A 24270-nucleotide genomic window follows, 5' to 3' on the forward strand; every position below is an offset into this window, starting at 1 on the left:
AAGAAAATGCCTATTCTTTACAAAATCCAATACTCTTAAGCACCAACGGAAATTCAACAAACTTACCTAACGCATTTTTTTCATCCAATGTTTGTGAGGAAACCAAACTGGTATACACACAAGCAGGTGAACAAGTTGATCCTTTGCTTTAAAAAAATGACATGGTATAGCTCATAATTCAACAGAACTACAATATCCATTGACAAAGTCATGCACGAATCTAAAAAAGTGAAATCCAAATTTACATAGAAAAAGTAGGAAAATAATGTAGAAACTGGTGTTGAAGCTCCTGCTTGCTCAATGTTCCATTCATATCTGTATCCAGGGCAAGAAACAAATCTACATAAAGAATTAGGGTGCAGTTAGCCACATGAATATCACAACAGTTTTAATCAAATGCCAAAGTGGATGTTCTTTTCTTTTCCTTTTGGCTTTATCTTCTTCTAATTTCTCATAATTAAATTGCAAATATAGAGAGCCATCAAAATTCAAATGCTTGATATTTCCAATATAAAAGTTGTCCTCATGTAATGAGGGGTATTTGAACATCCTCCTATGGATGGATATTCACATTAATTAATTGCTCACTTACCTATAACGGGCAAATCCATAATTCATGATTAGAAGTAATTAGCAACAACCATAGCTGCCCCCAATCTGATTTACATGAATGTAGAAAAGTGCATGCCCTGGAAAATATTTTTTTTTGTTCGATATCCTACAGGCTGCAGGCCATGCTGGCCAGTTGCTCTCAAAAGCAATAGACTTAAAAGCTGAAATAGTGCCCAGTGCCGTGCCTATGGCTTTTGGGATCCCATTAAGCTAAGATTCATTGAGTTGAAAGTGACAACACAAGAGAAATAAATGCCAAACATGACTACCAGTACTCTGTCATGCCTTATTAACCTACTGACCCAGCACAACTAAGATTTGAATATGAGCATCCAACATCTATCTGTCTTGTTTCTCATTAAAAAAAAAAAAAAAATTGCACCAAGTGCATTTATATGCTAGTGGACTAGAAATCTTGTGAAAACCACCCAAATGATTGTTCAACCATTCATTTGGGAGAAAAAGAGATTCTCAGAAAAAGAAAAGGCAAGGGAACAACAACTGCATTTTTCAATATAAGCGCAAAGAAGCTGAGCCAATGAGTATAAGATATCAGTTGCACAGATGCAATTGTGTGCATGAATATCATTTGCCGAGGGCAGAGAGAGTTTTGAGTAAGATAAACACTCACAAATGCACGTTGTAATCCCGACAATACGAAGCAAAGGAAAATAAATCAAAGCAAGCCGAAAAAGACAAGTAAAAATTCCAATCAGAATGCATCCAGCCAAACATGGTATACATGACCATGAATAACTTGACTCAGCACAAACTCTCAGATACACCAGCATTGAACTCAGAAATATCTCATTTACTATTTCACTGCATCCACTCCAGAACGTACAAAGCAGATATATCAGAATTTAGAACAAGAATAGTGCTTATGGTTTATGGTTTATGGTACTCAAACTCATATAAGGAAAGAACATTGTCACCTGATTCAAATTCCATTACACTCATCACCCACCTCTTTTCCTCCTAAAAATTAGCACACAAGCAAACTTTAGTAAGAACAATTGACCTCCCAAAGAAAAAAAAAAAATTACTTTAATCAAAGAGACCTTACCACTTACGACAAATATATAAAATCTCCTTCCAAAATACATGATGACTGTGAATTCCCGAATATCTGAAACAAATACCTCGAATGATTAATATGAGATATGAAATTAAACTATTCGTCAACATGTATGAATCAAATGGACGTATATGAACTTTTTTTCCCCCCCTTTCAGTACATGTGTAAGTACACTATTTTGTGTTTCAATCACTTGGTCATGCTGCACATCAGTTGAAAAAAACAACGGATCTTCACTTGTGTCCAGTTCATCTACTAGCGATCTTTGGCATGTCTTCAAAAAATAAAATATTCAAGAATGTTAAATTTAATATTAAAATTACACATCAATATGTGCACATACAACGACTTTCAAATCTATGGATACCTTCTTTTTCTTTTTCCTTTGCTGCTCGGGATTTGTGTTACTCTGTTTCTTATTTCCTCCTTTTGACTTTTTCCTCACTGCTTTTTCAACCACATACACTTTTCTCGTTGATGGTCGCTTCCCTTTAGTCCGAGCCACGAGAGGACTACACACCTCCACCTCCATACAATCCATGGCTTCATTATCGATCATAGGTGCACTTGGGAGCGATTGGGAAGGTTGACTTTGTTCACAGCTTGGACTGCTAAATTTCTTAATTAGCATATCAACATACTTTTGCACTTCCATGCAATGGTCCACGTTTGGTGCTACAATTGCGGATAACTTCAGCACATTTTTGCTCAGTTCAGCATATTGATTTGCAGTAGGGTTGCCACTCAAGGGATCATAACTATTCTTGATTAGCTTATATGGCCGCTTCAAATCCTTCCTCCATCGGTTTAGAAAATACTTTTTGGGCAACAAATCCACATCTTCAAATGTAGTCAACACGGATATGGCATGTTTGCACAAAATCCTCTTGATTCGAACAAACAACAACTACAATTCACTTCACATACAGGACCATTGTAGCAAACATTAAAAATGATTTTTATCCTGTAGGATTCATTAATTTCTACCCGTTCGATCACCTGATAGGTTTTAATTTCACATTCACTTTTTAAAAGAGAGGAAGAACAATACATAACCTCTGAAATCTCATTCTGAACTTCTTTAAACTTGGCATGGGTGTACATTTTTTGAAATTGCTTCTCAATGGGCCAATAGCTTACACATGAAATTGTGGTATTGAAGGAATCAAAATCAGCAACATTCTCAACCTCAACCTTCCTACGCAAAGCGTTATCGTATTGATCTACAAATTCCTTCAATGAAGTGGACGAGTGCACATAACCATCAAGAAAAGGCATTCGTACTCTCACTACGTTGTGTGGTAGTCATGCCGGCGCAAAACACACCATTCAAATATGCCGGTACCCAGAAAGTCCGTTCACTGTATAAATCACGCAGCCATGCATTCTCCTCCAGATTATAACACTCGAGCATACTCTGCCAACATGCATCAAACTCGTCACATGTATGAGAATTATACACACAATTTCGAATGGCACTCTTAATGGCAATGTATTGTGAATGTGATCCAAACTTTTCTGGAATTTTTTTCAATATATGCCATAAACAAAATCTATGACGGGCATTCGGAAACACCTTACTAATAGCATTTTTCATGGCCCTATCTTGATCTGTAATAATTGCCCCTAGCGCACGGCCCTTCATGCATTTCAACCATGCCTCGAACAACCAAACAAATGACGCCGTATCCTCATATGAAATTAATGCCGCTCCTAAAAGAATTGATTGACCATGATGGTTTACCCCCACAAAAGGGGCAAATGGCATTTTGTATTTGTTGGTTAAGTATGTTGTGTCAAATGTAACCACATCACCAAAATCTTCATACGATGCCCTACTTCGTGCATCAGTCCAAAACACATTTCTCAGCCTACACTCATCATCCACGTCTATATCAAAATAGAAATCATCATTCACTTTCCGCATTCTATTGAAATAGTCACGAAGTGCTGCGACACCTCCTGTACCAAGGCGAAGGCGTCTTGAGCTCGCAATTTAATTGCGACACTCTCTCTCTCCAAATGTAGGATTCTCATATCCCCCCGCTTCAACGGCTAGTGAGTTATAAATTTTATTTGTACGGATTCCAGCTCTATCATCTATATCAAGCTTTCTCTTCGTAGCAGGATCCAACATCTTGTTGCACCGAAAGTATCTTGCTTTACCTGGGCTTAAATCGTGATTATGCCATAGATTTACATTTGTCACATACCACGATGTACCCACTAACGTTGCATTCAAAGTAACCTTACACCCCGTTTTGATTGTTTTGTTAGGCTTGCAAATGTTATTACTTGAACTGACTGATGCTTTGCCTCCACGAGCACAAGTCAGGGTGATGTAATGTACATCTCCATCTCCATTTTCATACTTTTTCTTCTTCTTTTGTATCACACCAAATCCCGCTTGCTTTGCATAATTCCTATAATAGTCAATGACTTCCTCCATGGAGCCAAATAGCATACTGTTCTTAGGTTCCTCAACAACTTTATCTCCATCTATGAGCTTGGCCTTGGACCGACAATTAACCACACTATCATTTAATTGTTCATCAACTACAATTTCATTTCCATTTCCATCTATCACAAAATGAAAATAAATAAATAAACATGGTGTAAAGATATGTTACAAAAATTAAAAGTAAGCATGAAGTGCCCAACATTCCATTTTGAGGGTCCATTTTGATGGCCACAACATCATCAAGTTCAATATGTGTCAATGAACAATTATCTTCGCATTGTGAAATCAAGTCCAGTTGTGATAAGTCCATCTAAAAGTTTTTGTAACAAATAAAGATTCATATCAATGCATTATCATTTAGTTCACAATTACAAGAAAAGCACTCAAGAAACATAGCACTCAATAAAGGCCTAAGCATAAGAACAATATCAAAACTTCACAAACCCAAAAAAATAAAAACCATATAAAAAAATACCTAGAATATTATAATTTATTTTTCTATCAAGAGAATAGGTCTAGAATACAGCAAGAAAAAACAGTATTGTCAGGGCAAAGCCAAGGAAAAAAAACTCAACCAATCAACAAAACCCATATTTTTTTATTGCGTATTGCCCCAAAACGATCTTTGTCAAAGAAAATGAATGAGTATTCGTTCCTTTTCCTACAACAGCATCATGCAATATCCTTAGAAAGTTTCCTCAGTAAATGTTATTTCAGCAACTAACAATCAAGAATCATAAATCCATAATGTCAAGAAGCCCTTTCAAGAACTGAATAATCTTATATATAATTGGTTACTCATTACTTCAACAGATGCATCTTATTTCCAAATTATGACATTAATTTCCAATTTTTCAAGTTATTAATTAAATATTATCATTGAGAGTGAAAAGGGAACATGTGTGTTTTTTTGTGTGGGTGAGAGAGAGAGAGAGAGAGTCCAACGATAAAAAGGCAGATCTGAAAACAACTGAAAAAACCAAAAAATGAGGGAGATCGGTACCGGAGCCAGAAATGAGGGAGATGGTCGCCGGGACTAGGGGACCTCGTTCGGCGGTCGATTGGTAGGAGATGGAAGACGGCCGGAGATGGAGAACGCACAGTAGCGGGCTCGTGCGTGGCGGCGTACTCAGTCTGGTTTACTCCTGGGAAGAAAATGGGTAGATGGAGCTCGGTACCGGAGCCGGAAATAGGGGAGATATTGGCCGGAGATGGCAGACGGCCGGAGATGGAAGACAACGGTGGCGGGTCGTGCGAAAACGGTCGTCGGAACTGGAAGACAGCCGGAGATGGAAAACGACCGGTGGTTGGGTTTTTGCCGAAGATGGAGAACGACGGTGGTGGGTCGTGCGAGGTCGACGGTGGCGGGTCGTGCGCGGTCGACGGTGGCGGGTCGTGCGCGGTGGTCGACGGTGGGAAGAAAATGGGTAGATGGAGAGAGGGAGGGAAAATTTGGGGGGAAGCTTGGTGGGAACAGAAATGAGAAAATGGGGGTGCTGCAGTGGTTTTGGTTTCAAAATTTGAAATTTGAAATTTTTATTTTTATTTTTTTAAAAAAAGAAAAAAAAACACTAAAACTGAAATGGCCCTTTCCACGTAGGAAAGGGCCGGGCAGGGGCCTGTTGGTTTGCCCCTGCCTATCATATCTCAATTACATCACAGAAGTCATGTTTACGACATGACAGGCCACCTTAGTTTTATACTTTTATAGGATTTTCCGAGAGAGATAGGAACAAGGCAAGTCTCAGTCAAAAGCACTTCAATGCCTAACCTCAGCCAACTGAGATAGTAAGGTGAAGGGTGTTTCTTTGTCTTCAAATTGAGATGACGAACCAATGCTTCTGTGACAAAATTCTCAAAGCTACCGCTGTCGATAACTACCGCACAAACTTTCTTCTTGATGGTGCAACTTGTGTGGAAAATATTGCTACGCTGAGAGATCCCTTTCTTGCTTGAATCGCTATGATCCCCTAAATCCTTTGAAATTAGTGGCCGTGGAGTAGCGACAAACAGTTGCCTTGGTGTTGCTCGAGACAGAAAATTTTGTACGTGATGAGCATTCTTGTTGCAAAAATGGCCGAGAGAGGAAACTCCGAGAAGCTTTTGCCGCATTATATTATCTAGCGGATTGAAAGCACTGTCTCAAATTCTAGGAACAATATATGAAATAAATATGCCATGTACGACGAGGGCCTCTTTCTATGCCATGTTGTTATGGGTACTTTGCCCTGTTGCCAGTTGATAGAGTGCGGCCCGAGGGTGCATTCTCTTCACAAAGAAGAAACCTGAATCGCCGTTTTAGGATCCAAAACCTTTCTAAGCCTTCCTAATCCTAACTCCTATCAAACTAGGAAAAACCCTACATTGATTTGTCCCCACAAAAAAAAAAAAAAAAAAAAAAAAAAAAAAAAAAAAAAACTTGCATGACTTAGATTCTATGTATAATTAAGATTTGGTATCGAAATTACCAAAATAATAATTGGAATTATAATAATATTAAAAATGACATGTGTCATTTTTATAACACTACAAAAATCTGTAGGTTTAGTGACATGTCTACGTTGTTCATTTTTTTGCCACATCACTAATTAGTGACGTGGTACTCTTTGCCATGTCACTATTTTTTTTAGTGTGCCACGTCGCTAAATATTTATTCAATATTTATTATTATTTTTTTAACTTATTAGTGACGTGTCACTAATTAGTGGAGTGTCAAAGAGAAATGTCACTAATTCAGTAATGTGTTGATTTGACGCCTCACTAAATAGTGATCTTCCTTTTCCATTGCTTCCACCTGAATCAAAAGCTTTGATACCAATTTTTAGGAAATATATCCTATTTCTCAAGACCCGTGAGATGCAAAAAAGAAGAAAGCAGAAGGAAGATAAACATGTAATCACAAAATAACATAAGATTTACGTGGTTCACCGCTAAGGGCTACGTCCACAAAGTTGCAGCAAATTTCACTATGATGGAGAAAATAATACAAGAGACTTACAATCCAAAGACGTTGATTAAATTATTTAACTCTCAAACTATTCTATAGAAAACATTTATAGAAAACCTAGAAAAGACCTCTCAGTGTTTTCACAATTTTCCCATAATAATAGTGTTTTATAACAGGTTTTTAAATTGAAAATCGGATTTTTCAAGTGGCTGTGTCTTGACGCCCTCCCGGAGTATCCAAACGCCCCTAGGGTTTCGCCCCTAAGATTCTGTAGCTTCATGCCCCGCATGTCCAAACATGCCAACGCGTTATGATCTAGACATGGCTAAAAAATACTGCTCCCTTGAACTCTTGTCCGGACAGACCTGGCATAAGACCACCCCTAGAGTTCCTGTTCGAACATAAAATCTTGATGTCCAGACAGTCTCCAGACTCTCCACAAACTCAACATGGTCTGTAGAACAGAGGAAGCTTAACCAAGACCTTTACTGAGCCTGAGCATGGGCCTGAGCCTAAGCCTATCATTCTCACCGAATAGAGGCTACACTACAAGAAAAATGGTCTTCAGAGTCGTCGCTAAAGCCCTTAAAGTGGTTGCTATTGACTATTAGCAATGACTTGGTCGTCGCAAAAGTGTTCGCTAAAACATCGTTGTTAAAGACTAAATAGCGATGACTTTTTATTTCGCTGATAATGACTATTAGCGACAACAGTTGTTGTCGCTATTATTACAAATAATGGTTGCTAAAAATGCCTCCCGAGATACAATGTTGTCGCTAATGATGTACACATTAGTGACGATATTGTGTCGTTGCTAATGGTGCACACAACAGCGACGACATTGTGTCGTTGCTATTGTGCACACAACAGCGATGACATTGTGTCGTCGCTAATGTGCACACAACAACAACGACATTGTGTCGTCGCTAATGATATTTTGCATATTAATTAGCGACTACGTAAGTCATCACTAATGATAAATAATTTTTTAATAAAAAATTGTGCCAATTACATTTTTTTTTTTGCCAATTAATATTTTAATGTTTGGTATGAATTATCTAAATTGCATTTATTAATATGCATAAAAGATAACAAACCAAAAATAGAATTTTGGTTTGCCCTCGGCTCACATCTTTAAGCAAAGCATCTATCTATATTTGTTAAAAAAAAAAAAAAAAAAAAAAATTGCTAAAATGCAATCCCAACTGCCAAATTGTTTAAGCATAACAATCATCCTCAAAACGAAATATGATAAAACATTAAGTATTGAAAAACTAAGTCTTCCTCGTCAAATTACATCTAGAACATTTGGTGCATCCAAAAATCTGATAAAACATTAAGTGTATCCAAAATTTAACTAATGCAACTATAATTTAACATAAGCCACAAGAGTGTCGGCGATCGTAGATTCCCCTGACAAAAGAACAAATAAATAATCACTATCAGCAAACTTAAGCCCAAACAGAAATATAACACTACACTTCAAATAAAAATAAAAACTATATTTCAGTAAGCAAACATTGAGATCCTCCTTAAAAAATATATTGGAACATTAAAGCATGTTCAATGCACCAAATCCAACAGTTGAATACTACAGAATTAAACTACTTAAAGAGCCATTTTCTAAACTTATGAAACCAATAGAAATTCGAAGTGTAAAAGGATACGCACCTAAGTCAAATAATAAACAAATACCAAATTGTACCAAGAAACAATACAATTACCAGACCATATGCTAAAATCAACTAGGCCCTTAATCTCTCAGAGTAGATAAAGCAAGGACATGGATACAGAACTATTTTATGAAGAGCATAACCGACCATAAAGTAGATTTCAAGAAATAATGCATCTGAAGTGAAAACACAAGCTGCTCCATTTTAAATACCTTTTATCTTCTCATTCAAATAAAACATCCAAATATACAAGCTATACAACTTAATTCCAAATATAAATTTGGAATGAAACATACCATACTCCATAGCACAAAAGACGTGAAGTTTTCGAATCGAATCTCTTTAACCTTCCCCATCAAATTGGGCAAAATTATGACATTGTGCTCCTATAACATTTAGAAAAACAAATAAAGGTGTCGACTGTCAGAAATTAGCTGTTGTTGTTCAATTAAAGCATAACAAAACATATTTGACACACAACCATTTTACCTAAAATACGTGACACTAGAAGATCATATTGGCGCTTTGATTCTTTCTGAATCTCCTCAACATGTCGGTTTGCTTCTTTTTGAATCTCATCGATACGTCGATTTGACTCATTTTGCTTTTTTCTTCTATTTGTTGATCTCTTTTTCTTTCTTTTTCCAATAATTGATCTGACAACTTGGCCACTTCGAGCTTTGTTTCCTTTAACTCAAGGTTGACTTGGGTGCCATATCGCGAATGCGAAGAGGATGGGGTAGGTATGACATATTTTCCCATTCCTCTAACATGGCCAGAATGTTTCCCACCAAGAACTTGTGTAAATATTTCATCTTCATTTAAGACAACTTCTTCGTCAACCAACATGTCTTGCATCAAATTCTGCCCAAGCAACATAAACTTTAATTAAATAATTTATGCAATTTAATTATATAATGGAAAAGTTATATTTCAATTACTTACGTATCGTTCTTCACATAGCGGAGTCACAAATGACCCATCTTTCTTTGTGTGAGAGATCTTATAAAAGTCAATTACCTTAGGTTCCACCCCAGTTTGTCTCTTCTGCACATAATAGACACATGATTAACATATGCTCTAAATATAATTATTAAAATAATGTAATAGTATAAAATTATTACCTTACTATGGCGATGACTAATAAAAGATCTAGAGCCGGATGTGTGATTGGTCTTCAAAATCGATCTATTCACCTTATTACGTAAGGACTTACGCTTCCAATCTTTGTTGGCAAATGATTCACATATCTTATGCCACGTGGTTTGTGACATATTCTTTTGAACTTTTGTCTTCGCCATTGTTAAGTCTGTATTACCACCGCATTTTAGGAATCTTTGATGAAGACCATAACGAAGTGTTTTATAACTATTTGATAAGGCCAACTCCACACTTGCATTGTGTTCATTCACGTTCTCATCTAAATCTCACTCACTCTGAAACATAATAGATAAGAAAACAATAGTCTTAACATTTTATATTATATGTAGTAATTAACATAACATCAAATAATAAAACTCACCAAAACACGATTTCTTAACAGTTGCCGCTCTTTTGGTGGGACACGAGTCCAAGAACCATGCCAGAGGTCGGCGTGTTGATGAACAACTATTGTCACCCTCCTACTAAATTGACTAGCATTATTGCCTACAAGTCCTCTTGCCTCAGCATGGATTTCTATCGGAACGGGACTATGCTCTATAAGATTATTGAACTTAAAGGATTTATTCTGACCTCTTTTCTTCTTGCTGTACATAACAGCTATGAGGCAAAATATGAAAACCTAGTTAGTAATTTCTGGTGAAGTAGTTTGTTCAATAACAGAGCTTATTGCATAAATATTATATGTGCACTTACAAGATGTATTGGAGGGTCCCTAAGTCATCATTTGACATGGTTGTACATCAGTTTCAATAGCCACTTGGGATCCTAAACTTGTGTCCCCATCTTTATCATTGAGCTGCAATGGCATAGAATGAGTCGTGGCCATACATCGTTTTCGTCCTCGATTCATTGTGTATAACTGATTCTACAATAGTAACAATGGATAAGAATATGTGAAAATATAAACATACAATAATACTCAAATGATTTCTAATGAGGCAAACAAATCATATGCCTATATCATCTTACCATATATCACAAAACAACAAATAGATTTCACAATAGAATATATTCAACACATATCATCTTCAGAGTCTGTATCAGAGTTGCAAGATAACTCCTCTTCATGAGATGAGTTTGTATCATCATTGCTAGATAACTCCTCTTCATCATCGTTGCTAGATAACTCTTCTTCATCATCATAGGTCGTTTCATTCTCCTCATTATTGGCCTCATCGTTGATTAACATGCTTCTATCAACAACTATTGGTTCCACATCATCTATACGTAACGGAGTTGAGTTTTCATCATTTCCTTGTTGCACAGGTGCATGACCCCCAACACATTCATCTTCTTCGTCCTCATCACCAAAGCCTTCGTCATCTTCTTCAATCTCTCATTCTTGTACAGTTGGAACATCGTATATATTTCTATAGGTCACCTTTTGTACTACTTGCCAACTACTACCCAATTTGGCATCTTTTAAGTAAAATGCTTGTGAAACTTGGCATGCTAGGATAAATGGATCAGATGCATACCATGTACGCGATGTATTCAAACTCGTAAAATGCTCATCTATTTGCATTCTTGTTCTATGCCCAATGTCCCACCAATCACACTCAAATAAATACACAAGATTTCGACCATAACGTAACACTAGAATGTTCTTCAACTCACCATAGAAGTCAATATTCTTCATGTGATGCTCACCTGAAACAATTATACCACTATTTTGGGTACGTAGAGTCCGTTCATAGTCTTTTATGTGAAACCTAACCCCATTCACAATACAGCCTTTAAACATTGCAACTTGATGATTCGGTCCGCATGCAAGATCATATATTTGTTTAGACACGATTTCTACATTATGCCCACATATACGATGTCGGAACCAGCTTTCGAATTCGGCTTCATGCTTACTCTGGATTTCCACAGTTCCTTCTCCTTCGATCTTGTCATAGTGTTCACTACATAAAGAATCATAATTACTCTACTTTATTGTCAAGTAAATCATGCATAAGTTAAAAGAACAATAAATCATACACTTACCTAATGTATGAAGTAATTTTGTCACAATTGTTAAGCACATACCATCAAGCCCTTGAGAGAACCATATCTTCATGTTTTATAAATTTTGCTGCTCCTAAAGGACGAACTCGTTGAGAGAACACAGACAAGCCTTTACTCTTTCCCACCTGCCACCCGTCACTATTCCGTTCTTCACGAGTCCATTTTGTCTCAATCCCACGGAGATACATGGAGCAGAATGTCAAACATTCAACAGATAAATATCCCTTGGCAATTGACCCTTCCGGACGTGCTCTATTCAGCACAAATTGCTTATATTTACCAAGACATCTTTCAATTGGATACATCCAACGGAATTGTACTGGTCCTGCGAGCTCGGCCTCTCGAGGTAAATGAATAGCTACATGTATCATTATATCAAAAATAGCCGGTGAAAATATCTTTTCCAACTTGCATAAAATTACAGGGATGTCATCCTTCATTCGCTTCAAGACATCTAATCTCAATGTTCGTGAACATAATTCCTTAAAAAAGAAACTCAACTCATCTCAATCAATGTTGTACATATTTCATTCGATAAATATGGGCGCATTGCAACAGGAAGTAATCATTGAAAGAAGATGTGACAATCATTCCCGAAATCTTACCTTCTTTGACGTTCACACACCGACTAATGTTAGATGCATACCCATCAGGGAACTTCACACCTTTCAACCAATCTAAGAAACTTTTCTTCTCAGCTTTTGACAAGGTAAAATTTGCATGTGGCATTGATGTGGATGTACCATTTGGTTGTAAGTGCAAATCTTTACGTATGCCCATCACACACAAATCTTGTCGTGCCTTGCAAGTGTCTGTTAGGTTGTGATTGGCCTCATTCTGTGTTTGGACAAAATCACTTGTTTGTAAAGATGCTTTTTAACATGGATTCCACTATTCAGAAGTGTTTCAGATGTTTCTGCACTGCTTTCAAGACAGAAGATTTTAGAGTCCCTGTCAGCTGTCCGGATGACGTGTCATCCCGTCCGGACGCCCATCTGTCCACTATTCCATCCGTCTGGACGCCCGATAGACCAAGCATCATCTGTCCGAACGACATGTATTCCTGTTCGGACCTTCATTGTTTCGAGAAGCTACTGTTCCAACTTGCATCCGTTCGGACGTCTCATCAGCCTGTCCGGACGCCTCTCTGTGATCAATTAGTCTCAGATTCTTTCCAAGTTCAAAATAAGGGAAGATTGCTTCAACCGTCCTGACGACGTGGACTCCCGTCCACGCGCGCTCATACATAAGACAAGAATCGCAATTCAAATATCATTGTTCGGATGACAGTCAGCCTTGGTCCGGACGCGTGTTCATCAGTTAAGGAAATTGCCGATTCGACTTCAACCGTCCGGACAACTGCCTATCATGGTCCGGACGCGCGAAAGCCTTATATGGAAATTACTTGCAGCGGACGTGCGACCGTCCGGATGACAGTGTCTCACCATCCGGACGCGGCTTTTAAACAAGAAAGATTTCTCAGCGAAATTTTTGGAAAAATCTGTCGCACAGTTGTCTGTTTGGACAGCCCATGCCACTGTCCGGACGGCACCCGCATATATCACTGCAGTCGCCTATTTTGTACCTCAGCCTATAAATAGAGGCCCCTGGGCATTGAGAACCGCAAGAATTCGGTATTGAATTCCACAAATGCTCAGAGAAGTTATTTTGAGAGATTCTTGAGCTGATTAAGTTTCCTCTGAAGCCATTGCAAGTGTGCTGTTGCTGCGCTACAACTGAAGTCTATCTTAGGGGTTGGCCCTAAGGTAAAGGATTCCATTGAAGACCCCTTCAGGTAGGAGACCTGGTTGGGAAGTATTCGTGTTGGGTTACATGTTAGAGAGCAAGGTACGACCAGTGCATCGGGTATATGTGAGTGTTACTATCTTGTATCTAGCTTTGTCTTCTGAATAGTGGATATCCTGGGTTTGGCTGCCCCGAAAGGGTTTTTCTCTTAATCGAGTTTCCACTTCGTTAACAAAAATCCTTGTGTCATTTATTTTCCGCATAGTTATTTTTGTTGACACTTTGTGCACACACTTGCTATTTATTTTAGAAGTCAAATTTCATTTTTCAGTGTCCTTCATTTTTCCATCAATATTCAGTAGTGTACCTAAGACACTATCACATTTGTTTTTTTCAATATGCATGACATCTAAATTGTGTCTCAGTTTCAATGTTGACCAATAAGGCAAATTAAAAAAAATACTCTTCTTCATCCAATTCAACTCATTTTCTTTGCGCTTTCGCTTTCTCAATTTTCCATTCTCATCTTTTCCAAATTGCACATTTGTTAAGTTATTTAGTTGGTCTAACAATTGATCTCCAGATAATTCATTAGGCTTCATTCTATGCTCCTCAGTACTGTCAAAGAGAGATTTTTTATGCCCCTGAGGTAAGAACTGACGATGACCCATGTAGCACGTCTTAAATCCAAACTTCAACCTTCTAAACATTGTATCCTTGTTACATACTGGACACGCAAGCTTTCCCTTAGTAGACCACCCAGACAAGTTTTCATATGCAGGAAAATCGTTTATAGTCCATAATAATGTTGCATGCAACTTAAAATTCTCATGTGTCGACGCATCATACGTAGGAACGCCTTCAGTCTAGAATTCTTGCAAATCATCCACTAACGGTTGCAGATACACATCAATATCATTTCCAGGTGCCTTAGGTCCAGGGATAAGAAAGGACATTATCATATACGGATCTTTCATACACCTCCACGGAGGTAAATTATACGGCACAAGTACTACTGGCCATATACTATATGATGTACTCATATTACCAAATGGGTTGAAACCATCACTTGCTAAACCAAGTCGCACGTTGCGGGAGTCCTGAGCAAATTGAACATGTTCTTTATCAAACTCTTTCCACAATATTGAATTAGCTGGATGTCTTATATTTCCATCATCTTGACGCCCATCTTTGTGCCACCTCATATCTTTGGCAATATCTTTCGACATAAACAACCGTTGCAATCTCGATTTAATTGGGAAATACCGTAAGACCTTATGTGGAATTTTCTTACCTTTACCTTTGACCGTTGCCCATCTTGAAGTTTTGCATGTTGGGCATTCTTCTTTATCAGCGTGATTCTTCCAAAAAAGTACGCAATCATTCTTACATGCATGTATCCTCTCATAACTAAAACCCAAGTCTCGCCTCAACTGGTTTGCTTCATAATATGATCCTGGTAATGTCTCTCCATCTGGGAGAGCTCTCTTTATCAAGTCAATCACCATATCAAACGCCTTGTTACTCATATTGCAAAGTGTTTTTATATGAAGTAGATTCACAGTGAAAGAGAGCTTTGAAAACTTCTTACAGCCTGGATAAAGATAAAGTTCACGTTGGGCATCTTCCAACAATTGGTCAAAAGTTCTCGGTTCGTAATCATTGGTTGTTGGACCTGGAGTAGTAGAGGATTCACCTGCATTAGCACCTGGAAATGTCCCCATACCGATGTCATTTAACATTTGTTCAACCTCATCAATATCCTTCGAACTTGCATTATCATCATTATGATTGACATTCTCATTTATACGAAACGGGTCTTCTTCCCCATGAAATACCCACGGGGTGTAGTTCATATCAATTCCGTTAATGAACAAATCATCTTCCACCATGTCTATAGGCTTATAGTAACGATTCTCACACTTGCGACATGGACACTTGATCCTATTAAGCTCATCCACGTGACCACATGCCATTTTAATGAATTGTTCAACACCTTTGGAATATTTCTCACCAAATCTATGAGTTTCCTGCATCCAACTCTTATCCATCTCGATGTCTGTTTAACTAAAGTCTTCGTACCAGTTTATAAAACAAGCTACAACAGGACTGGGTCAACAAAGCCTGTTATAGATTTGAATTCACTGTTTTTCCTATAAGTAATATAGATTAATGTTAACCCTAATAGATGAAAGATCAAGTAAATTGCATAGCAAAACATAATAAAATGAATTATTTAAAATCTTAAGAAGTCATTTTTCCAAATCTGAAGAGATTCAATATGTTGATAAAAAACCAGAAAGCAAAATTTTGAAAATAAAAAATTTCAACTTCAAATTTGCAGTGTTTGTGATCGTGCAATGAATATTGTGTACTTACATTTTTGGTAGCAGTAATAAATGCTTCCCTGTGGCTAATATCCGAATTATTGGCCTTGATCCCCTGGATCTCCTCTCTACATAGGAATGAAGTTTTGTCTTACATGAGAAATGGGAATGTTATAGTTTGAATATATACAACGTTTTTATTATGCAAAGGATAAAAAGATACCCAAAAGAATCAATGGCAGATTTGTTACTTTATAAACTGATTGTATGCAGATGGCACTTGCTGCCTCTTCTTAGGAGCTGAAATGGAAAACAACAGTTCATGATTAGACAAATCAACAACAATAACAACAACAACAACAACACAAAAAAAAAAAAAAAAAAAAAAAAAAAAAAAAAAAAAAACAGGGAAAGTCACCTAAAAAAAATATCAATTCATTTGTAAATCCTCAAATTATTTACAAACTATTTACAAACACACCAAAAGCAGCTCACTCTCTATTTTACTTCAACATCAATATTCAAAACAATTATTTATGAACCACCTAAGTGCCTATTGAAAAACTATAAAACTTTCTAAAGAAAAGTGCATCCTGATTAAAAACTAAGGGAATTGAAATCGCGCAATTACTCACAAAGTAAATATATATTTTTATATAAAAAAAAAAAGAAAAAAGAAGAAAGAAAAAAAAGAATGATGATTGCAAATAATTCACATTTATTAAACAATGCAAGAATATATAACTCTTTCTTTCTAAAACACTTTTCGATTGATTAACATGTTTTATCAAAATTCTAAAACTTTTAAATTAAAAAAAGGCATGACTTCGAGCATTCCTAGAAGCCTTACCAAATTTTACTCACCATTGGGAAAAAAAAAAAAAAAAAATAGTTCAATAGTGACATAATTTCTCTTCTTGAATTCAAGAAAGAAAGAAAAGAAAAAAAAACATTTAGGCTTAATTAAAACTAAAATACACAGAGACTCTTATTCTACACATATGCATGTGAATCTACTTGATTTTCTTGTGATAATTAAGAGAGATATTAACCTTAATTGTTCTACCTGATTGACACATCCAATAAATTAAATGACCAATAGAAGCTAAAGGAGATCGAGCCAAGGTACATATTAAAAAATAATCTAGTAATCCATCAAATTCATTAACAATATGTAATCATAAAAAACATAAACATATTAAGCTTAATTAAAAATTAAAAACACAGACATATATGCAGTACTCTTAGACGTACATGACAACAAAAACGTGATTTTTGTGTGATAATCTAGTTGGTGCAGGCAATTTAATAATTTCCTAGTCTCAGAAAAAATAAATTAAAAAAAAAACCGAATCAGTCTTGACTGCAAGCCTGAAACGATCACCAACCCCAGATGAGATAAAACTACAATTAATCCAAGTTGCTCATAAACTATTTTGTGGAAAAGGGGAAAGTTTTAGGTCACATATTGCTATCAATCTATAGGTTTTAGGTGTCACTATTTTCAAAATACACATACTTTTTTCCAAAATTGTCCAACAATAAAAGATCCAAATCCCAATTCAAAGGCATCACTTTTTTTTTACTATTAGCACTAAAATAAAATAAACATAAAATTAACCTCTAAACAATAATAGATTCAAATCCCAATTCAAAGGTTCACAATTTTTTTGGGAGTAAAACGTACGGATCAAAACAAGATAGAGAGTGAGAGAGAGACCTGAGAGAGAGAAACGGTTTTGATGATGAGATCGAGAACGCCCCTTTTCTTTGCTTTCTTTGTATTTTGTTTTTTGTTTTGTTTTTTGCTCTTTTTAATCTGCTTCTTAAACTATAACAACCTAGTTTTGGTTTGTGCGGGAAAGACTCCCGCGTGCAACTAGTGGAATTTTTTTTTTTTTTTTTTTTTTTTTTTTTTGTGTAAATAGCCTATCTAGTCGATACTTTTTGTGAATGGAGTGCTACCAGATTCAATTAATTAGCATTGTTTATGGGTTGGGCGGTTGGCTAACTTTGGTCTCTTTTTTTTCTTATATATATATATTTCTTTATTAATATTTTTTTAAAAAAAAGGACTAAAGTATTCTTATAAATTCCAAAACAAATAAATGAAAATTAATTGTTTACAAAAATTTAAAAAATTACAATGAACCCCTTGGTTTTCCAAACTTTTTTTTTTTTTTTTTAATTTTGTTATAATTATAATTTCTTTTTTTAATTTTATGAAGCATATTTTTGTCATTAAGGGGCTGACATTGACATTTGTTTGTAGTTTAGATGGAACATTGACAATGGATCAATTTGAGGGGGTATGTGTATTTTTTCCTGAAAAATATGTAAGTTTGTGATCAATTAATTATTTGATCGTGTCATGATTAATCGGACTAATGCACAAGGATAAGACAAAATCCATATATTATTATCATTATTGATCGAACTAATGCACTAGGATCGATAAGATTTTCAATCGATCGGAGTAATGAACTAGTAAAACAAAGTGGGCAGCCACCCACCCCCGGCCACCTCTGGGGGTGGTCACGCTTCACCCTCGGCCACCTGTGAAGGCCACCCCCAAAGGTGTTTGGGGATCAATTAATTATTTGATCGTGTCACGATTAATCGGACTAATGCACAAGGATAAGACAAAATCCATATATTATTATCATTATTGATCGAACTAATGCACTAGGATAATATAGAATTCATATACTTACGATCGATTGGAGTAATGCACTAGGATCGATCGGATTTTCGATCGATCAGAGTAATGCACTAGGATCGATAAGATTTTCTATCGATTGGAGTAATGCACTAGTAAAACAAAGTGGGTAGCCACCCACCCCCGGCCACCTCTTGGAGTGGTCAACCTCCACCCTCGGCCACCTGTGAAGGCCACCACCAAAGGTGTTTGGGGGTGGCCTGGCAACCCCCACACCGGCAGCCACCCCTTTGTTTTATTTATTTTTATTTATTTTAAAACAAATATTTATATTTTATTTTTTCATATTTTTTTATTGTAATGGACTCGTGTTGACTTCCTATTGGGTGTGACGTGATTGACTAACGGAATCTGTTAACCTAGTGGATGGAAAATTGGTCTAGGGAGTAATTCGTAATTATTGTTTACCACAAGGACCTCCCATGAACTTTTCGAACCATAAGGAGTGAAAAATAATTATGGTCAACTCCAGGGACCAACGGTACAATTATCCATTTTCTCAAATACCATGCCTATCATCTGCTCTTTCCAACAACTTGTTCATTGTTCACTTTTGCTTCATTTTCCTCTTTACAGATCAATTATTCTTCATATCAAATGGAATAAAAAAATCAAACCATTCTTTCATCCAACTTGTTTCACCTTCACCTTCGGCTCTGTTGCATCGGCAATGGATTTTTTTTATTTTTTTTTATTTTTTTTTAGATTTTAATAAAAAAAAAATTATTAATTTAAGGTGATTTGACAAAAAAAAAAACTAAACGATGTCATTTTAACTGATGTGTCAATGCCTATGTGGATAAATGGTGACTCAACTTAACAGACGTTGCAAAATTGGACGGAAAAAACACGGAACGACCATTTTTCAAATTCGCGAAATTAAAAACTTAAGGAGCGAATGTTTATTTTTAAAAAGTGAATGAGTGATTTCAAATCTCACGTTATCTCAAGTATTTATGATACATTTACAAAAAAAAAAAAAAAAAAAAAAAAAAAAAAAAAAAAAAACCTACACTTAACCCCCTAAAGTTTCACCCAAATTGCAAGTTTGCCTCTAAAGTGAAAAAAGTTGCAATGGACCCCAACCAAGTTTCCTAATTTTGTAATGTAGCCAAGTCTTCCGAGAAAAAAAAAAATTCAATTTTTTTTTAAATTTTTTTTTTTAAAAAAAAAAGACTAAAAAATATCCCCAATTTTGTTTTATTTTTTTATTTTTTTAAAAAAAAAAAAGAAAAAGAAATTGATCTTTTTAAGGGTTTTTTCGGAAGAATATGCTACATAGCAAAATCATGAAACTTAGTTGGGGTCCATTGCAACTTTTTTTCACTTTGGAGGCAAAATTGCAGATTATATTAAACTTTGGGGGGGGGGGGGGGGGGGGGGGGGGGGGTAAAGTTTTGTTTTTACAAAAAAAAAAAAAAAGTTAAATACATGAGACATTAGCAACGATGTGTTGTCGCTAATTTGAGTCTAATATATTATTTATGGATCATTTTAGTGACGACTAGAATAGTTGTCGCTAATAGTCAACCCAGTCCTGTGTCTCACTTTGATGTATACCTTCGCCAGATGGCTCAATGCTTTCAACACCCTCCTATAATGCCGGTTTATTGTCTCTGTGGAGTGTTGAAAGCGATCTGAAGAGATCCGTTGTCCTTGGCAGTGACCAGTAAGCAAAAGAAATATAGCAACACTTTCCTCAACATCAAGGTTTCTTGTACTTGTTATGAACCTGCGCTCCCTCAACTCAAGACACAAAGATCTGAACTCCGGTGGCTCCATACGGAACATTTCATAACACGGCACTGGGTGACCGTTCAGCATGTATGTTATGTACATGGCCCCTCGTAATGGCAAGTTGCGTTGTGGCATATTGGTGTTTTCATCTTCATCTTCTTCTGCTACTTCAAGAACCCCCAGAATGGTGAATAGCTCCTCATCAAATTCGTCATTGCCATCTTCATTCGCGGGTACGAAAGGGAGATTAGCTCCATCCATCCTACCGATATACAGTGTCTTCAATACAAATTAAAATAATGTGGTGACGAATACTAGTAAACACACATTCAACATTTCTAGGAACCGTAGGTAGGTACATAATAAAACACATTAATATTATCACAAAGCGCATAGTCAAACACATTACACTTGTCCCATAGGTAATCTCTAAAACACATTCAACTAACATAAAACATCTAGTGAAATAAAACAACACAACACAATCAACTCAGACGAATGCAATACTAAGGCTTCAGCTTTGATAACCAAATTCTCTTGCGTGCCACGTTCATGCGAATGAATATGTTTTGCATTTTTTCATCAAATATGGCAAAGCATGCAGCCACGTATACATCATCAACAATCTCCCCCTGTCTCATCCAGCAAGTCCATAGCTTGGTTTATCGGATGTGCTGACTTGCCAGTGCTGTGTAGTTGTGACGAATACTCTACTGGCTATCTCTGCCGAAGTAATGCTTCTTTTCTTGCCCTCGCCATATCCCTTAACTCTTCGTACATACTTTGCTTAGTAGCATCTATCATGACTTTTGCTTGAGGAATTTTTTCCTGAAGATCCTTTCCCTGAGGATCCCATGCTCACGCCTAATCCAATATCACGTGCCCGATCATTGCCCCTACCCCTTGAATCCTCCTCCATTGGTTCTTTTCCACTGCGCCGACTCCCACCAACTAAAGGTCCACCAATCTCATTATCATGCGGACTATCAAGGTCAACAAATGTTTGTGACGGAAAACCATCGGGTCGATCTCTACAACCTACCCCACCCTTGTACACGTGTATGCCTTCTGTCTGCATACGGTGCATAAGATTTGCTTCATCATCGCTGTTGGGTGGGCACAGGGCGGAGGACCGATGGAGAATCTCAGTTGCAGTGGACCGATCGAATATGATCCCAAGTTGGTCGTAGTTACGGCAGCCCTTTGTCTTGAAGCGTGTAATTTTCAAATTCACCTACGGAAACCCTGATCAAAGTACTAAGTAAGAAAATTGGGATATTTTTACAATATAAGAGTGATTAGACCGAGCTAATTTGGGCTAGAGCATACCATCTTGACACGCTCCCATTGCGTCGGGGTCCCACAGACCGTGTTTAATACTGGATCCCACTCGAATCCTGTTTCATGATGTAATAGACCAGAGAAGTCTTTGTGGTCTTTTCGAAGCCTTCCGTACTTCTGTGATACCTGCTCTGTTGTCCACGCTTTATTCGTCCTCGCATTCAGTCTATTGGTTAGCTCCACCCATAGTGCAGAGTTCACACTCCCTTTGACAATGGAACCGTTGTGCACATTCTCGACAAGAAGTTCGACAAAAATGTCCTCCTCCTCATCAGTCCAGTCCGTGGTCTTTCCACCTCCCATTGTGTCACGTTTTCTCTAAATAAAATCGACAAATAAAATAAACACATTTTTATTTTTTAAAGTTGGGTTAATACGTTTTCAAAGCCCCTATTATGCGATTTTTTTTTAAAAAATTGAAATCTTTTTCTACTTTCAACTAACATAAATTTTATTTTAATTAGGTTTTGCACATTTCATGTTCAACTAACATAAATTCTATTCTAATTAGGTTTTATAGTTTTGTATTTTTAATATATACCTATGATGAAGAAGTTATAAGTGAACATGCATTCCAACATATATTTAGAAACAAGTTGTAAGGGATACCTTTCGAATATGATAGGTTTTTATAGCGGGAGAAAAATTCTGCTTTCGGCTTCTCGTTGAATAAGGTTGTACATCATGTAGCATGAATTTAGCACAGCATTCAAGATACTAGCATTTCTCATTTTCAATTATTTGTTTGTCATAATTGTGACAGATGATTTCAATTTTATAAATTACTATTTGTATGCCTTTTTATAATCAGTTTTGTTTTTAAAAACTCGACCATCTGTGTCAAACCTCAATTGAATTTTATAAAAAAAAAAATATGCATGAGAAGGTACAATTTATCATCTATTATTACAAAGAAGACTGCTATGAGTTATTTTTCGTTATATCGTTATTTCTTTTTTTCAAATGCATCTTCCATTTCAATACTGTTATGATGCAATCCCCAGGTTTAATTGGACTTTTGTAATTGATCATCTCCTTACTTCTTTTTATTTTTATTTTTTATTTTTTTTCACCACAGCAAACAGTGAACGAGTGATTCTGGCATGTTTACAGGTTTCCTAAGATTTAAATAAACCAGTTTCTTATTCCACATTTAATTGAATACCATTTTACATTTGTTAGTTTCCGGATTTGATTGAAAACCGGTCGAGTTCATAGTTTGGCAAAAATTTTGACCACTTTTGGCAGATTCCTGTGACATATCCTAGCCTAAAAATATAGTACATTCTTTTATTTGCATTCAACTTGTTTTATACTATTTGTTGTTATGAATCGGATCCCCCCCCCCCCCCCCCCCCCCCTTTTTTTTGTATATAAAAATTTATTATTAAAACTTATTTTGGAAACACAGCTTGGGTGACAAAAAAAATATATATATAATTTTTTAAAAAATAAGCACAGAAAGATCCAGGAGCACGTAACAAAAATCACCGACAGGAAATAAATGTAGGAAATCGACAATATCCAAACCAACAATTTAAGGAACAACATTCGAACGGAAATTACAAACAACATAGAATAAATGAAAATAATAAAGTAAAAATCCGGATGACAGTCCCTTAAAACCCATTGGCAGTGTTCATGGGCAAATTACAAAGTAAAAATACAAAAGGAAAAAAAATGAACAACATTTAAACGGAGATTAGAACTAACCCTCCAAGACCGTGTTCTTGGACCGCCTACGTGGACTGCCTTCACTGGAGGAACTCGGTACCAGGTGTTGTTGGAACCACTCGAGGAAGAAGGCGAATTCGAGGGAAGAGGTTTCTCTGAAGACATGGATGGGCTCTGTCTTCCGATGCTTGAAGTTATAGGCAGTTGCCGTCAACTGTGCGAGACCGTCACTCATAACACACTACCCAAAAAATGTTAGGTTGAGGTCGGTAAAGAGAAATAAATCTGTCTTACAAAAATCAAACCTTTTTGATGGGTGAAAGATCTCTCTCTGATGGCAAGATATGCAGGATCTTGCAATGGGCGCAAGGAAGTGATGGACACCTGAAAAGCACCCTGACACATGACACGCGTTAGAGGCAAACGGGAGGACCGTCTCTCGGGTTTTTGGTTCTCTTGTTCTGCATGAGTGAAGAATGGGGGAAGTGTGTTTTGGGGAAGACAGCCGGTGGGAGACAAAATTGGGTGTGAGAAAAAATTGGGTGTAACCCTAGTATACCAAATATACGGTCTGAATGGGTCAGCTATTGGTGGTGATCGCATCTCAATTCTGCTACATTAGTTGATGCCATTAAAGCCGTCGGCATTATTAAGGTAATGTTCTCAATTCCCAGCTGAGAAAAAAGATTGGGGGTAGGGTAGGCGTGCTCTCAAGAGTCAAAAGTCCTTTTCCTACATATACAATAATATTTATACTAGTCTAACAAAACTTCAAGTTAAA

The 24270-nt window shown here is 36.6% G+C and overlaps 2 protein-coding genes across 2 annotated transcripts; both read right to left on the reverse strand.

The window, feature by feature from the left end:
* Positions 1–1500: 1500 nt before the first annotated feature.
* LOC133852536 (protein FAR1-RELATED SEQUENCE 4-like) lies at positions 1501–10072 on the reverse strand. Its single transcript, XM_062289302.1, has 11 exons — positions 9968–10072; positions 9717–9818; positions 9543–9635; positions 9068–9157; positions 4347–4461; positions 3773–4270; positions 3267–3652; positions 3036–3107; positions 2747–2923; positions 2058–2597; positions 1501–1590 (listed from the first exon to the last, which is right to left on the reverse strand). Exons 1-11 carry the CDS (start codon positions 10070–10072, stop codon positions 1501–1503), a joined length of 2268 nt encoding a protein of 755 aa, XP_062145286.1.
* Positions 10073–14557: 4485 nt separating this feature from the next.
* On the reverse strand, positions 14558–15742 carry LOC133852537 (uncharacterized). Its single transcript, XM_062289303.1, has one exon. It carries the CDS (start codon positions 15740–15742, stop codon positions 14558–14560), a length of 1185 nt encoding a protein of 394 aa, XP_062145287.1.
* Between the last annotated feature and the right edge of the window lie 8528 nt (positions 15743–24270).

This window comes from Alnus glutinosa, chromosome 12, assembly GCF_958979055.1.
Source record: "Alnus glutinosa chromosome 12, dhAlnGlut1.1, whole genome shotgun sequence".
NCBI classification, from domain to species: domain Eukaryota; kingdom Viridiplantae; phylum Streptophyta; class Magnoliopsida; order Fagales; family Betulaceae; genus Alnus; species Alnus glutinosa.